At 43.3% G+C, this 14,691-nt stretch overlaps 2 protein-coding genes across 3 annotated transcripts in view; one reads left to right on the plus strand and one right to left on the minus strand.

Annotated features, from left to right (window-relative positions):
• kcnt1b (potassium sodium-activated channel subfamily T member 1b) overlaps positions 1-9,068 on the plus strand; it is a 68,049-nt gene extending 58,981 nt beyond the window's left edge. For both annotated transcript variants that reach the window (XM_041936572.1, XM_041936573.1), the window contains 2 exons: positions 5,519-5,603; positions 5,890-9,068. In XM_041936572.1, coding sequence (XP_041792506.1) covers positions 5,519-5,603; positions 5,890-6,010 — 206 coding nt within the window. In that variant the 3' untranslated portion in view covers positions 6,011-9,068. The remainder of the gene's footprint in view (positions 1-5,518; positions 5,604-5,889) is intronic.
• A 314-nt stretch (positions 9,069-9,382) lies between these two features.
• LOC121607204 lies at positions 9,383-11,241 on the minus strand. The gene is made up of 2 exons (XM_041937918.1): positions 11,134-11,241; positions 9,383-11,034 (listed from the first exon to the last, which is right to left on the minus strand). The coding sequence occupies exon 2, from the start codon at positions 10,955-10,957 to the stop codon at positions 9,809-9,811; it is 1,149 nt and encodes a 382-aa protein (XP_041793852.1). The 5' UTR covers positions 10,958-11,034; positions 11,134-11,241; the 3' UTR covers positions 9,383-9,808.
• Between the last annotated feature and the right edge of the window lie 3,450 nt (positions 11,242-14,691).

Here is a 14,691-nt window from a genome sequence, read left to right on the forward strand (position 1 = left end):
ATGATGGTCATATTTGCTTCTCTTTTTTTTATTACATTTTATAAGCTAAGCAATTAATCAATAATATTAATGAATAAATAATGTAAATAGCTGCAGTCCTAATGACATTATCTTACAAGAAAATTGTGGTTTTGTGACTGATCTGACTGATCAGCAGTGTCGTATAATGTGTCATGCCACATTTGTTCTACTCAGTACAGTTAGAGTACTTTGAGGATATCTCTATTTTTACCAATTTCTTTGAGGATGTTTTGAGTTAAGTTATCTGCCATGAGCCATGGACATCAAGTTGCACAAAGCATATTTGTGTCAGTCTGAAAACACTCTGAATTTTGTTTTCGAGCATAACAACAGTTCTAAATTGACCATGAGTGGCGCAGGAGGCTCCGCTTGCATGTATGGATTGGATCCTGTGTTGCTACAAAGGTTGTTAAAAAGGCAAATCATGTCCTTTAGTTTGGTTTTGTATTGTGTTACGTTGTTTGGATAAGCATCCATGTTATCAGTGGACGCAAAAAGGACCGAAACTTCTCACAATATTACATCATGAAATGAAATCATAGAAGCAAGGATGCTACTTTTTCCCAGAAGAAAGCATTGGAAAGTTCAGGTGATCCTTTTGCTCTGCCCACTCTCAACCAGTTAAATTATTTCTGCTGCGACAGGAGCTGCATTTGAAGAACTCAAATCTGTGTTCCAGTCATTTTTTCTCATCTCATTACCTATTAAGACCTGATGCTGTGGGTCTTGATGGCGCCGATCATTAACATCACACCACATCATCACTGACCTTCAGAAAACCTCATTTTCTCCCATCAGTTTCACACTCATCAAACTCTTTGTCCATGTGCCATAACACACACACACACACACACACACACACACGCACAAACACACACCACTACATATCCATGATCATTCCAAACATGTGGATGTGAACACGTCATGCATGAAGATGCAGGAGCACCAAACCTCGTCTCAATTGCATTTGACCACAGACTGCAATTGCCTGCATTCTTTATCTGCTCACTTCTCTTTTTTTGTTCTTCAGCTCTTTCTCTCCTCCCAGCTTCACGCTTCAAAACAAAAGCAGAATCATGCTCCAGATGTGTTGCCCCTGCAAAACATTATGTAACGTGTTGATTGAATACGTTTCAGGAAGAACCCCAAAAGCTCAAGATCTCCTTATGAACCATGAATGTCAGTGAGGATTACTGCAACAGGATCATAACATGTGACAGACGAATCATTTGGAAGTGATTCTGTGCACACACTAATGCATGGCTTCTTTGCATCGCTCTCACCTTTTTTCAAGGTTCTTTTTGAAACTGCAATTGCATTCGCTGCCTGCCTGATTTTTTTCTTTTTTCTTGTTTTCCCCCCCTCCTCTGTTCCTCTCCTACTTTCTCTCTCTGACTCTTCTGTCTTCCCCCCTTTGGCTTGTAGAGGATGTTTCTAATCTCACTGCGAGCGATGTCATGAATCGAGTAAATCTAGGATATTTGCAAGGTAATTTGTGTGCTGTTTATAACTCTTTTACAACATGTGAGTGGTTACGTCCATCTTGTGGAGAAAGGAGCCTGTCCTTTCACCAGCATCCATTGAAGATAAGTGAACTGAATTTATCCACAGAGCTAGATGTGTCCATTTTTAGACGATGTTTGTTTTTTTTCCCCACCCTGTGATTTTTTTTTTGGTTCATCTGAAATTTGCAGTTAATTGTAAATGAACAAATCAGGCCATTAACAGTGAATGCCGTTGCTTAGAGTTGCAGGACATTTCAGAGCACCCGTATACAGAGGGGACCAGGCTGTCAGGTTAGCTGGTTGATCACAGTACTACAACTTTACTGCATGAGTGTGTGTGTGTGTGTGTGTGTGTGTGTGTGTGTGTGATTGGGTGTGGGTGTGTCCTGCCAGAATTAGTTGTAGATCAGCAGCCAATCTCTCACTTCCTTGCTCTACTACCTCTTCCTCTCTCTCTCGCTCACTCTCTTTCTATCTGTCTGTCTGTCTGGTCTTTTCTGCATTGTGTTCCCGTGAGGTGACGTCCTAAACGGCTAGAGTACTGCAGGGCATCAGAGTATGGCTTTAAGAGTGGAGCGGAACACATTGTGTCTGTGGATGGAAGGTTAGATGTAGGTGTATAAAAATGCCCACCGTTTAGATAGCGTATGAAGAACAGTGTGTATCCGAGAGGTCCTGGTGTAGAAAATGAAGAACTCGGTGGAGGAAATGTGTTCTTCACCCCCGCCTTGTCTGTTGTTTTCATACACCGGGACACCTCAAAGTGTATTTTCACACTTATACCATGGCCACTTAGCCACAGGCAAAAACAGAAGCAGTATTTAAATTGTCACTCGTTTGTAGTTTAACCCCTGATTTGGTCTGTTTTGCAAGTTAGACTTAATGAGTATACTGTTGTTGTGGTTGCCTGCAGTTTACTGTAGCTTTAGAGTGGTGATTAACCTGTCAGGAAGTAGATTACAGGAAAACACTGGCTCTGTACTCCAGCACATTGGATATGAAAGGAAACACAAAGTCAAAGTGCTGACTTTCAGCTGGAGTTTAAAGCACAACCTAAATCAGCTGCAGGTCTTCTTTTGCTGACCTCTAGTGGTCGCTGCACTGATCTCAGCGTGCCTCACAGGTACATTATGAGGAGAATAAACACGCAAACAGGATTACTGAGGCCGATCTTTAGTACTTTCAATCTCACAAAAAAAAAACTACCGGCCACTATAGGCTGACTGCACAGAAGAGGCCTCCCGCCAGCCTGAGTCAGATGTAACACCACCCGCTGCGACAGAGAGCGAGTGAAAGCTCGTTAGCATAGCAAGCAAGCAGAAAGTGTAAATGGGTAGCACAAAGTTGATAAATGGCTGAAAGTGTTGAGTGTTGAGTTACAGCCAATAAATTGTGTGTAATCATAACATATCATTTATAACATTGAATATTGAAATGAACACATTTAGAATCAGACTGACGAGGACAGACGTAGGTGAAGAGTACAAGGAAGTTAGACAGTGCAGGGATTGTTCTTATTTTTATACACGACTGACTGAAGTCTAGACCGTCTTTATTTCTTCCTTGTTTGAGTTTTTTTTTTGCTTCAGTCTGATCTTAAGAACGACTGGAAAAGACTGTCACCTCACCTCCATCCAGCTGTGTGATTAGGATCAATAGTCTGCTGCAATGCCTGCACCCCACCCATGCGTTTTTCTCTGCTGCTGTGATGGGACGCATGTGCAGTGACAGATGGATACAAGTCCTAAGAAATAGATATGTTTTTAATTAATGACCGATTCAAATTCAGCAGAGGGAGGCTTTGTGGCTTGCAGCAGCCACAGCTAAGCAATAGTCAGGAAGCCTCTGGGAGGGGACGTCGAAATGAGCTAATAGGACTTCACTCATAGTAATGCCGACGAGTTTGCTCAAATATTGGCAGGGACAGTTTTGTCCTCCCAAGTCTACATACAAACCCGCGCCCTTGGCAGTGTGTTGATATTGAGCAGCATAAAAAAGTCACTGCTGGATTGTGCAGAGCCACAACAGTAAACACACACCGCTGACCGAATGCTTTCTCACTGCACTCTATGTTTATACGTGAGGTTCTGTTTTTCCAACTGCCTACCATGTGGCCATGGTATAATCCATATCTAATACACTAAGTAGTACGATAGTGTGGATGAGAGGAGACCACAAATTGATCCGGTCTTTCACATCACTCATTTAAATCCTGCATCTTTTCTCTCCACTTACAAAGGCCTTTTTTTTCTAGTAGAACTGGCGATGCAGCAGCAGCAGGTTGACCTCTTCCACTCTCACACTCCCGATGTGTTCTGCTTCGCTCTCAGTTTGGTTTGAGTCGCTCTGCGTTTGGTCCAGTGTGACGGATGCTGGAGCATGTCCCGTGTGTCTGTGGGGTGTGTCACATGCCACTCTCGGTGGGTTGTGGGGGCTGAGTGTCGTCCGTTGGCATGGCAGCCTGCCGCCTTACCAAGCCTGCTGGTCCGGTGTGGAATGCGCAGGAGAAAAAAAAAAAAAAAGGAATGCGATGGAGATGGATTTGTGGCGTAGCCGCGGACGCTGTCTGCATGCTGGCTCCGTTCTGAAGCTGCGCATGGGGGTGCTGTTTGAGTCAGCGGGCAGCATGGGTCTCCCCTTGTTCCACAAAGTGCCCTGTCAGTAACGGTTAGCCCTTCTCTCTCTTGCACCCCGCCTGGCTTTATAAAGGGCCACAAGCAGGTGGGTTGTCATGGAGGAGACACATGTGCCCTCCTTTCCCCTTCCTCTGTCCAACACGCAAGTAGGAGCCACCGCCAGAGAGCACTCAACACACACGCACATACAGATGTAACACACACATGCACACACTCACACACACACAGATATGACTCATCTGGAGATTTTTAATGTTAAACTTTTATGTTTATTGATTCTTGATCAAATACAAGACCTCCATAGTGCAAAACTGCTTCCAAGGTTAAATACACTGTGGAAGCAATGACAGCATACTGTTACAACTGTTAATGATTATATAATAAACATCTAATGCAGGAACAATTTACAGGCAACTAATTATACAGAAGGCTAAACAAGTTCTGCTAAGAGTAAAGCTTAAAGCAAGTTATCAATTTATTTTGTGTTCGATGAAAAGATTATTTTAAAAAACGAATAAAAAGCAGTCTTTAAATCAAATAGAGCGTTTTTTATGTTTAGTTTAGTAGAACAGAAAATATATATAAGAATAAGGGAATAAAACAATTGATTATATGATATATGATATAATTGATTATATGAATTCAGAATTGTTTAATGTCAAAATCAATAGTAAAAATAATACATTCATTTGGTGTTTATGTCAGTTTCAACAAAAAGTTGCAGTACAGAAATGTCAGTTGTGGTTTGAGGTCATTTGACTGTTTGATACTTTGAGGTTGTCATTACACAGTTTGTCCACCAGAGGGCACTAACTGTTAAAAGCTCTGCTCAGTATGTGGCTAATGGATAATAATTTAATTTTTTTAAGAATTAAAAATCGAAGTAATCCCTGTCACCACAGTTTGTTGATGTTCATGTGTAGAAAAAAACAATCTGATAATAATCAGCAGAGAGTAATTTTTTTAGATATTGCTGCCAGTATTGTCTCAGTCAGGCTAGAGTCGAAATACTCATTGAATGAAGTGGAAATGTGATTGTAAATTCTGTGTTAAATCCATCTGGTCACTGCAGCTTTTAAACAGTGGCACTGTAAGCACTGACAGTTGTAACCAGCATGTCTTGGATTAGCAGCCAGAGTAGGAAAAGAGCATCCCCACAGCTCTGTGTGTCAGGCTCGCTCTCGTTCTGACACTGTAGGTGGGTCACTTTGTCCTCCGCCCGAAGGTTAAAAACGAGGGAGGCTCATATGTTCGGTGGTTAGAGGGCTTGTTACCTGGCTGACGTACTGTAAAATGGAGGAGGATGTGGGAGGGCCACGGAGCCCCTCTGAACGTCTCTTCTGTCTCTTTCTCCAGACGAGATGAACGACCACCAGAACACGCTGTCCTACGTCCTCATCAATCCCCCTCCGGACACCATGCTGGAGCTCAACGACATTGTGTAAGGCGCAGAGCGAAGGAGACGCCCCGCTCTTTCTCTCCCTCTTCTGTCCAGGAGGCTTCACTTTGGTAGCAGCAGCAGCATTAACTTAGAAAATCCAGTTCCCTGGGTGTCAGTGCGCAGCCTGACCATCAGAATGTTTCACTTCAGTTTGCACTGTTTGAACACGTTTTTTGTGTTTCTACATATACGTTAGACTATTTTAGCTCCCTGGCTTTGATAGATGGGTGTCATATCCCACCTGTGCCGTTAAATTGAACCACTGATGTCGGCTTTGTCTTTCCAGGTACATTATCCGCTCGGACCCGCTGGCACACATGCCGGAGGACTCGCAGGTGGGGCAGGCCCGCACCACCAGGAACCAGCAGGAGTTCTGCACAGAGACGAGGGACGAGACTCACCTCTGAAACCCCCCTCGGTTCCCGACACCCTGACCCTTAACCTCGAAGCCCCGCCTGGGCCGCCGGGGCTCGTTTGTCTCAAGCGGATGAAGGCTGGTCTCGGGCCCGAGGACAGCAGCCCCCAGTGAATGTGCTTTATGAGTCTCTCAGACCCGAAATAATCAACACGACCCTAAGAGAGCGAGAGCTGCTGTTTCCCACTGAGCTGCTACCGGAGGATGCATGAAGAGTGCCTCGTCATCGACCCCGACCCCCCCTCGCGCACCCGCAGTACTAACACGCGCCACCCTCGCAAAACAACCTGAAACGGCCTCCTGCCTCCAACCCAAAAGGACTGAGACATGTGATGGATGTGAGAGGTCTTTGGGCAGTCAGAGGGGGGTCTTTGTGCACATACTGTACAGGATATCAACGCATCATTTCACTCAGGGGTGGAGCTGCCCTCGTGCCATCACTCAGGCTGACTTCTGCTACGCCTGTCGCTGCCGAAGCTCAACTGAACCCAACCCTCGGGGCAACTACACCCTCCCCCGCGTCTTAACAGTCACGTTTTCTACGAGGAAATGCTCTGAATTCCCAGCAATTCAAGCATTTGCCATGAAATTCCAGTACATGTGCACTTTTCTTAATTTATTACAAATGTCCTTTTGGTTTTTGTCTCTTTCTAATCAGACGGGATTTACATTTTCTTTACGAGCACAAACTTTTTTACGACAGACTGTCATCTGTGAATATACACACTGTAGTGGCACTTTTATCGGCCATATTAGAATAATCAGCATTTCTCTCTCGGTTGTGTTGTTACAGACACTGAGCTTCATTATGGTTATTGTTAAAGAGAGAATATTGTTAACTTATTTCAGTATTTTAGGTGTCCCGAATCATGTATGTGCCATTCTTTTGTTTACTCTCTTGTTTTGTAAATATCTTCCAAGTGATTTATACCATTTTACGTCTGTTTTGTGATATCAGTGTCTAGTTTTTTTTTCAAGCCTGATCGATTTTATCAGCTAATTTTTACCTCGTCAAAGATGTGCCAGCCAATACGTAACAAGACATTTCTGTTCAGAAATGCTGAAGCGAGTAGTCGTAAATGAAGGCTAAATTCATATAAAAGATGAAATAGTCACGGTGGCTATTCTAACTATCAAAACTTAATTTAATGTGCATATTTAAAGTAATGTCTATTATGATTCAGTATAGTTTGCTGTGTTTCTGATTTCTCACGTGGTATATGCTGCATTCTTATGTATCAGTCTTGTTTTTCTCAGCTAATCTTAAACATAATCTTGTCTTCGTCACAGCTCTTTAATAACCAGATTTGAAGGAATAGTGTGAAAGTTGGGCAAATGCGCTCACTCGCTCTTTTGCAGAGCGCTGGATGAGAAGCTTGACACCAAATAAACATGAACCTAGAGTCGGCAGGCGATTAGCTTAGCTTAGCATAAGGGCTAAGCGAATAGAAGCAGGGGGAAAATGGCCAGCAGCGCCTCTAAAGCTTGCCACTGGAGTTAGCATGTTACATATTGTTTGTTTAAATACAAACAAAAACACGTAAATGACAATTTGTGGCTTTTACACTTATACTTTTGTATTATTGGATTAAACAAACTTTAAAGTGTTACTTAGTGATCTTAAGAGTAGCTGCCAGGCGGGTTTTGGGGCAAACCAGGCTAGCTGTTTCCACCCTGCTTCCACGGTTTATGCTAAGCTAAGCTAACAGTCTCTCCAGGCTGTGGCTTCATTATTGACAGACATGAGAGTGGAATCAATCTCATCTAATTCTCAGTAAGAAAGCGAATGAACAGATTTTCCAAATTGTCAAACTATTACTTTACATCGTCCTAATCAGAAATATGTTTTTAAAAAAAAACAAATAATAGCCGATGTATCATTATCAGATTGCTTTGATTTAAATTATAGTATTTCTTGTTATTTTCATCTTGTCAACTTTGCACAGCCTGCGACAGCCACGTCTGTTCCTGAATCTGTTTGGATGAAGCCCCCCCCCCTCTCCAGATTGTACAGGCCACACCTTGTGTATAAGGCAGTGTCAGTGTGCAGTATTTACTCCTGATTTATCAGTCCTCAGCGGTGTGTTCACTGTAAATAGTGACTTTCTGCACTCATTGTTTGCCACCCTGTTCTTCTGTTTCCGTCTCCTCTGTGTGAGAAAAGTGAAAGAGGACTTGAACTATTTTTGCACTAAGCTCTGCGTGGATGTCTAGAGCATAACAGCATGACCCTTTAATCTGAATCTGTACAACGCGGCGGACAGTATTCAATCACTCTTGTGAAGCAGACAGTCAAATGTGCAGTAAAATGTCATGCATTTCGTTGTTTTGATTTACCCTGCCAACATCTGGAAAGCTTATTTTGACTGAGTGCCATTCTTGCCTGCGAGAGAAATATGAAGCGGTTAGTAATGACGATGAAGTAACCTCAGAAGGATCGTTTTCTCTCTGAGATCTTTTGTTTGTTTGTTTATGAGGAATCAGCATAAGTTTTTTTTTTATGTTTAACACTGTAGGTATTTTGCAAAGAGTCCCATTGAGATGTACTGTTGATCTTTGCTCAGCGGCCCCTCGGAGGTGTCAGTTTACAGGGCAGGAGAGCTGGGGAGTGAAGGCGTGAGCGACCACGATGGAGGATACGATCGGTGTTCAGATCCATTCATGCAACATCGTCCTAGGTCTTCACTTCTATGAAATCACACGAGTTCACTTCAGATCTCTTACTGTCCATACTTACAATACCACAAGGGGCATGTAAACACTAAAAAAGCATGTTTTGATATACAAGCTTGCCAAGAATGATACTTTTGTACATTTAGCAGGACATTTAGTGTGATGTCCCATGGCTAGAGGAACCCATAATCAAATCAACTGCTTGCAAGTTGGAGCCATTATTTGATACTGTGTATTTATATGAATGGAACCTGCATGTTGTCTAGGTGTTATCAAAAAGCCTCCGTATTATGTTTACCTCCACTTTTATGTTTTTAAGTCATTATCAAAAAGGGGTTGATCCATTTTGTACTATTTCTTATGAGAAGCAAGTGTACTTCTCGACATATAAAATATGAACAAATAAATGCTGCATGCAGCCAGATAAACTGAGTGAAAAGACCTTTTTATTTCTCACACCTCCAACTGACGCCTTGATTAATATGATGACGGTCGCATGTAGATAAATGTGTGATTTAACTACTTAATCAGTTTGTCTTTCATTATTGTGCTAATATTCATCTGCAGTTCAGTAATGACTTACTCTTACGATAAGAATTTAACAAAGATTCAATTCAAACTGCAGCAGCAGGTAAAATAATAATAATAATAATAAATCTTGCTAAGAGTTAGATGAGAGGATTGATACCGCTCTCGTATCTGTATGGTAAATATGAGGAGACAGTTAGCTTAGCTTAGCATAAAGACTAAAAACGGGGAAACGGCTAGCCTAGCTCTGTACGAAAGTACCAAAATCAACTGACAAGCTTTCTAATAAATTGTGTCTCATTTGTTTAATTCGAACATAATTAAAGTGAAGCTTTAAACATTTCTTTTTTAGTCTGTTTCTTGTGAGGTCTTTATGGATGCACCTTAAAAAATCACTGGACTGTCCCTTTAACAGACAGACACTCTTGGCTGGGAGTAAGATCAATAATTCCACTTTCATAAGTGTATTTCCCAAAATGTCAAAGGGTTCCTTTAAGCGTTGACTTTTTCTTGCACAACTATAGCTTTTAAATGAACTAACTGAAATATTGTTTAACGTTGGTCTCTGAGCTCGTCCGGTACCTCCAGCCTAACGCCGCTGCTTGTTGACATGTGTCTGCCTCCACCTCTCTCTGGTCCAGCGGCCGTTGTTCTGCACCACCTCATGCAGCAGGTCCATGAAGGCGTACTCGTTGCCGGACAGCAGCGTTGCGTCATCTGGCGAGGCCCCACCAGAGGGAGCCTTTGAGCCCGTGCTCCTGTTTCCTGCCCTCTGTCTGCTCATCGCAGCTCGTTTTGGTTCTGTCCTGCTGCTGCTCTTACTCTTTTCTGCAGGTTTCCGGGCTTGAGTTTGACCAGGTCTTTCCTGATTCAGATTTAGTTCTTCACTGCTTGTCTGTCTCACAGTGGCAGGGTCCTGGATCACCTGCCTCTCCTCTTGCTTCCTGTCAGTGTGGGTGTGAGCCTCGCTGATCATGGTGGTCTCGTCAGCTGGGTTTGAGGACTGAGGGTGTCCCACGTTCACCTGAGTTATTTTTAGGTCACCGTCCATCGGATTTTTCTCAATTTCATCTCCACCAAATGGATGCTCCACCTTTTTCACCTCACCTGGCACCTTTGGTGTCCAGACAGTGGAGCAGTCAGAGCGCTCCTCCTCCTCCTTCTCTATCATTTTACATCTTGCCTGCCACTGAATTGCAGTCGGGGGCCAGGTGGAGATCCTCTCAATAACCTTTCCGGTCTGTGATCTTTGATGTGGCTCATCAGTGGACTGTTTGTTATGAGGTTTACTCTGGTTTGTACCGATGCTCAGATAAGGAACAGTGTCAGTGTTTACAGACACACAGTGGGGGTCTTTGTCTGGATTTCTGCCTTCAGCAGCTTGTTTAGCCTTAACTTCAGTGGTTTTTGTTAGATTCTTAGTCTCAAGTCCTCCATCTGCTTCAGTTTCCCTCCCCAGTCTCTGCCTTCCCTCAGTTTGTGTTTCTGTCTCTTTGGATTGAGCCTCTGTCTCAGTTTGTAAAGTCACTCGATCTTTCACAGGTGCACAAAAAGGAGACGTAAAGAGAACAGCATTGGCTGACTTTGCTCTGACTCCAGTTAAGGATCTCCATCCTGTCTCTGAGTCCCGGTGATTATTCTCTGTTGTCTCTGAGTGTCTTGGAGACGCAGCACAACTCGACCTGCTGCCGTCTTCTTCTTCCACCTCATTTCCGTTTTCTGTTGGACATCCTGGCATCACAGTTTTGGTGCTGCGCTTCCTCCTATGCAGCACCGCCAGGAAACACACCACGAACAGGAGCAAGGACAGGACCACTGCACAGGAGCGAGTTGTTAGAGAGGGAATTATTTTCATGCATCTTTTTGCTTTCAGAGCAACCAAACAGAAACCTGCAAGAGAGGAAGTAACCATACCTATCACAAGCACGAGTGTGCAGACAGTGTTTGTGTCTGACGATGGTCGTGATGTCGCACAGGTTTCTAGAAGGAACAACAGACATATGAGGCACAAATTCTGAGAGGTTCAAGTATCCACAGAGGAGAAGAAGCAGGCATACCAGCCGTTCCAGTGGGTGGAGGTATAATATGTGAGGGCAGGTCAGAGCGTGTAGGATGGACAGAGATCTCTGTCACTGATGGAGGTGATGTCATAGAAGTTTCTACAGGAAACAAGCAGAGGTGGAAAAAGTACACTGATCTTAAGTAAAAGTAGCAGTGCCACAGTGTAGAAATACTCCATTACAAGTAAAAGAATAATGTAGTTATATCATCGCATTATAATGTGTTCAGCAGTTTAATGCTGAAGCTGGTAAAGTTTTTATTTTAATCTATAAAATCATATCAGAACTTATTTGTTGATTAAATTATTCAACTAAATGTGCAAAGTAACTAGTAACTTAAGTTATTTAAAAAATGTAGTGGAGTGGCCTGTGAACTGTAGTGGGGTAGAAGTATAAAGTAGCATGAAATGGACATACTCACGTAAAGTACAAGTACCTCAAATGTGTACAAGAGTACAGTAATTGAGTAAATGTACTTAGTTACTTTCCATCACCGGAAACAATGGACAAGCCACTCAAGCTCAATCTGAATATCCTACTCAATTTTTTATAAAAGAAATGCTAATAAGTGTTAATGTGCACCCGGATACAGCTCAGCATTAACACACATATAGTTAGAGACAATCAATCTGATTGGCTGCCTGGATGTGTGAGAATTACAGCTCTGCAGGAGGACGAACTGAGTCACATGACCACTGAGTTATGGTTTAATGAATTATGTTGCTGTGGCGCCATCTACAGGAGAAAACCCATCAACGTTTCAGGACGACTCAGAGCGGCTGTGCATGTTGTAAAGAATAAAACGTTTTGAGCAGGAGGTCCGCTCACTGAATTTCAGCCGCATGGTCACAGCAATGACTGAGCTGAACTAAAGCCAGCATTTATAAGAATAAAGTCACAATTTATGGGAAAAGATCTGATACTAACAGATCAGTCTTGACTAAAGGAATCCCAAATAAATACTACATTTAGCCTCTGGGCCTCACAGTTTGGTTATAGTGTGCATGAGAACGTGACATTATAAATGTTGGGTACAACAGTATATCATACTACCAGACAATGAATTGAAATGCATTCATGCGATGAGCTGTCAGTATTTTGTATTACAGGAAATATAAGATTGAGATTTCAAGAAAAAAGTTGAAACATTATGAGAAACGTTTAGAAAAAGAGTCATAACATTACATCAATTCTGTCACTCTATCATAGGTCAGGTGAGATGATTCTGCCAGCTTGTACGTGTCAATATATCATGACCTCAAGTTCTAGATTTCTAGGTTTCTACAAATTCTGAGAGGTTCAAGTATCCACAGATGAGAAGAAGCAGGCATACCAGCCGTTCCAGTGGGTGGAGGTATAATATGTGAGGGCAGGTCAGAGCGTGTAGGATGGACAGAGATCTCTGTCACTGATGGAGGTGATGTCATCGGAGTTTCTACAAGAAACAAGCAGAGGTGGAAAAAGTACACTGATGTGAAGTAAAAGTAGCAGTGCCACAGTGTACAAATACTCCATTACAAGTAAAAGTTATGCATTTAAATGTTTAAGTACAACAGTATCAGCATCGATTATCAGAATAATGTAGTTATATCATTGCATTATAAAGTGTTCAGCAGTTTAATGCTGAAGCTGCTAAGATTTAAAAACTGGACATGTTGTGAAGCAGCATCGACTCTGAGCCAAAGAGTACAGATAGAAACATAAATCTGTCCCTGATAATCTCTGGTGATAGTCTCATTCTATTGGTAAAAAGATGAAACATGACAAAGACTGAGATGAGATGGAGCACCAGTCTTTCCGGCAGGCGGAGGGGACACCGTGAGGACATCAGTGGGTCTGGACGGAGCTGAGCTGTTTGTCTCTGATGTTGGCCACCTTGGAGCCGTCGCTACAGGCAACAACAAAAACACTGAGCACAAATTTCATGTAACTCCGACAGTAAAGACATTGAAATGAAGAAGAACTGCGTGCACCTGCGCGTGAGGAGGTCATCGAAGCAGCATCCGTGGGTTTGGGTTGGACTGAGCTGTCTGTCTGTGATGTGGGCCGTGATAAAGGTGTTGTTGCAACTTTTGGGAATGGACAGAGATTATAATGATCATCAGAGTTTAATGGACGGAGTAAACGTCCTGACTCATGAAGAAGTTCAAGTATCAAAACAGAAAGACCCAGACGTACCGGCGGGTGGTGGGACTGCTGTGGGTTTGGGTTGGGCGGTTTGGGTTGCTGTTGGTGGTCTTGGAGGAAGTGACGTCACACACACCGACACGTTCCACACAGGTCGACCCCTCAGAGGTGGAGGACTCTCACAGGTCACCTCCACCTGTCTGTCAAGCAGGGACCTGCTCTGCAGACCTGAGAGGAGAAGCAGCTTTAAGATGTCTAAAAGTTCCTCAAACACACACGACTATTTGTCTCATATTTCACAGACCTTTCAGAAAGTCAACAAAGTCTTCAGCATCGCAGGAACAGTCCCAGGGGTTCCCATCTAGTCTCAGTACAGTGGACCCGAGAGGCCTGAAGACCCGTGGTGACACCCGAGTCATCCTGTTCTCTGACAAGTCCAGCACAGTCAAGGCGGTCTGAGAGCTGAAGCTGTTTGGATCGACTGTTCTGATCCGGTTCTTACTCAGACTGAGCCTCGTGAGGCCGACGAGCCCGCTGAGCATGAACTCCTCCACAACTTCGATGTGGTTTTCCGTCAGGCTGAGCTCCCTCAGCACGTCAGGGCGACCGAACCATTTCGGGTTGATCTCTGTCAGCAAATTCTGGTTCAGACTGAGATTTGTGAGGTTCTGGAAGGAGCCGAAGGCCCCTTCGGCGACTCCAGTGACTCCGGCGTTCTCGATCCGGAGCCTGGCCACAGAGGTGAGGTCGTCGCTGCGAAACACGGTGGAGTTTATCTCCCCGACGGCCGCCAGAATCATCACCAGAGACGAATAACCAGGCGTGAAAGCTGAGAGCAGAGGATCATAAAGACGTGTTGGTGTGGAACAGAAGAAGTCAACTGCGACACGAGGGCAGCTTTTATGTGGAAACAGCTGCATTCATAGCATGCTTCATGAGCCTACCTAACCCTGACCCCTGTTCTTTTCTGTTACACTTCATTCTATTAGAGAATAAAATGCCTGCAGTAGTAATGCAGATGTAAGATGAGTGCACTAAGGGGAACAGTGACCTGTGTAAGCAGGTTTCTGAAAGCCACTACTTTGATCTAAGTATGTTAAGCCTGTATTTTGTGGCGTCACTTTTTTTTTAACTGAGCAAAAAAAAAAGTCCTGCTTGTGCTGCCATCTAGTGGTGATGTTGTGCAATGTAACATCACCAGACCTTGAAGCTGGCAGAAGCTTTTCTGTCATTAAAAAGTTTGTGTCTGTATTATTATTCTATCATTTTCTGTACTGTCTATATT

The sequence above is a fragment of the Chelmon rostratus genome, chromosome 5 (genome assembly GCF_017976325.1).
Source record: "Chelmon rostratus isolate fCheRos1 chromosome 5, fCheRos1.pri, whole genome shotgun sequence".
Taxonomy (NCBI): Eukaryota; Metazoa; Chordata; class Actinopteri; order Chaetodontiformes; family Chaetodontidae; genus Chelmon; species Chelmon rostratus.

Coding starts and splice junctions, on each gene's coding strand:
- LOC121607204 (XM_041937918.1), bottom strand. CDS start 10,957: ATGCCAGGATGTCCAACAGAAAACGGAAATGAGGTGGAAGAAGAAGAC.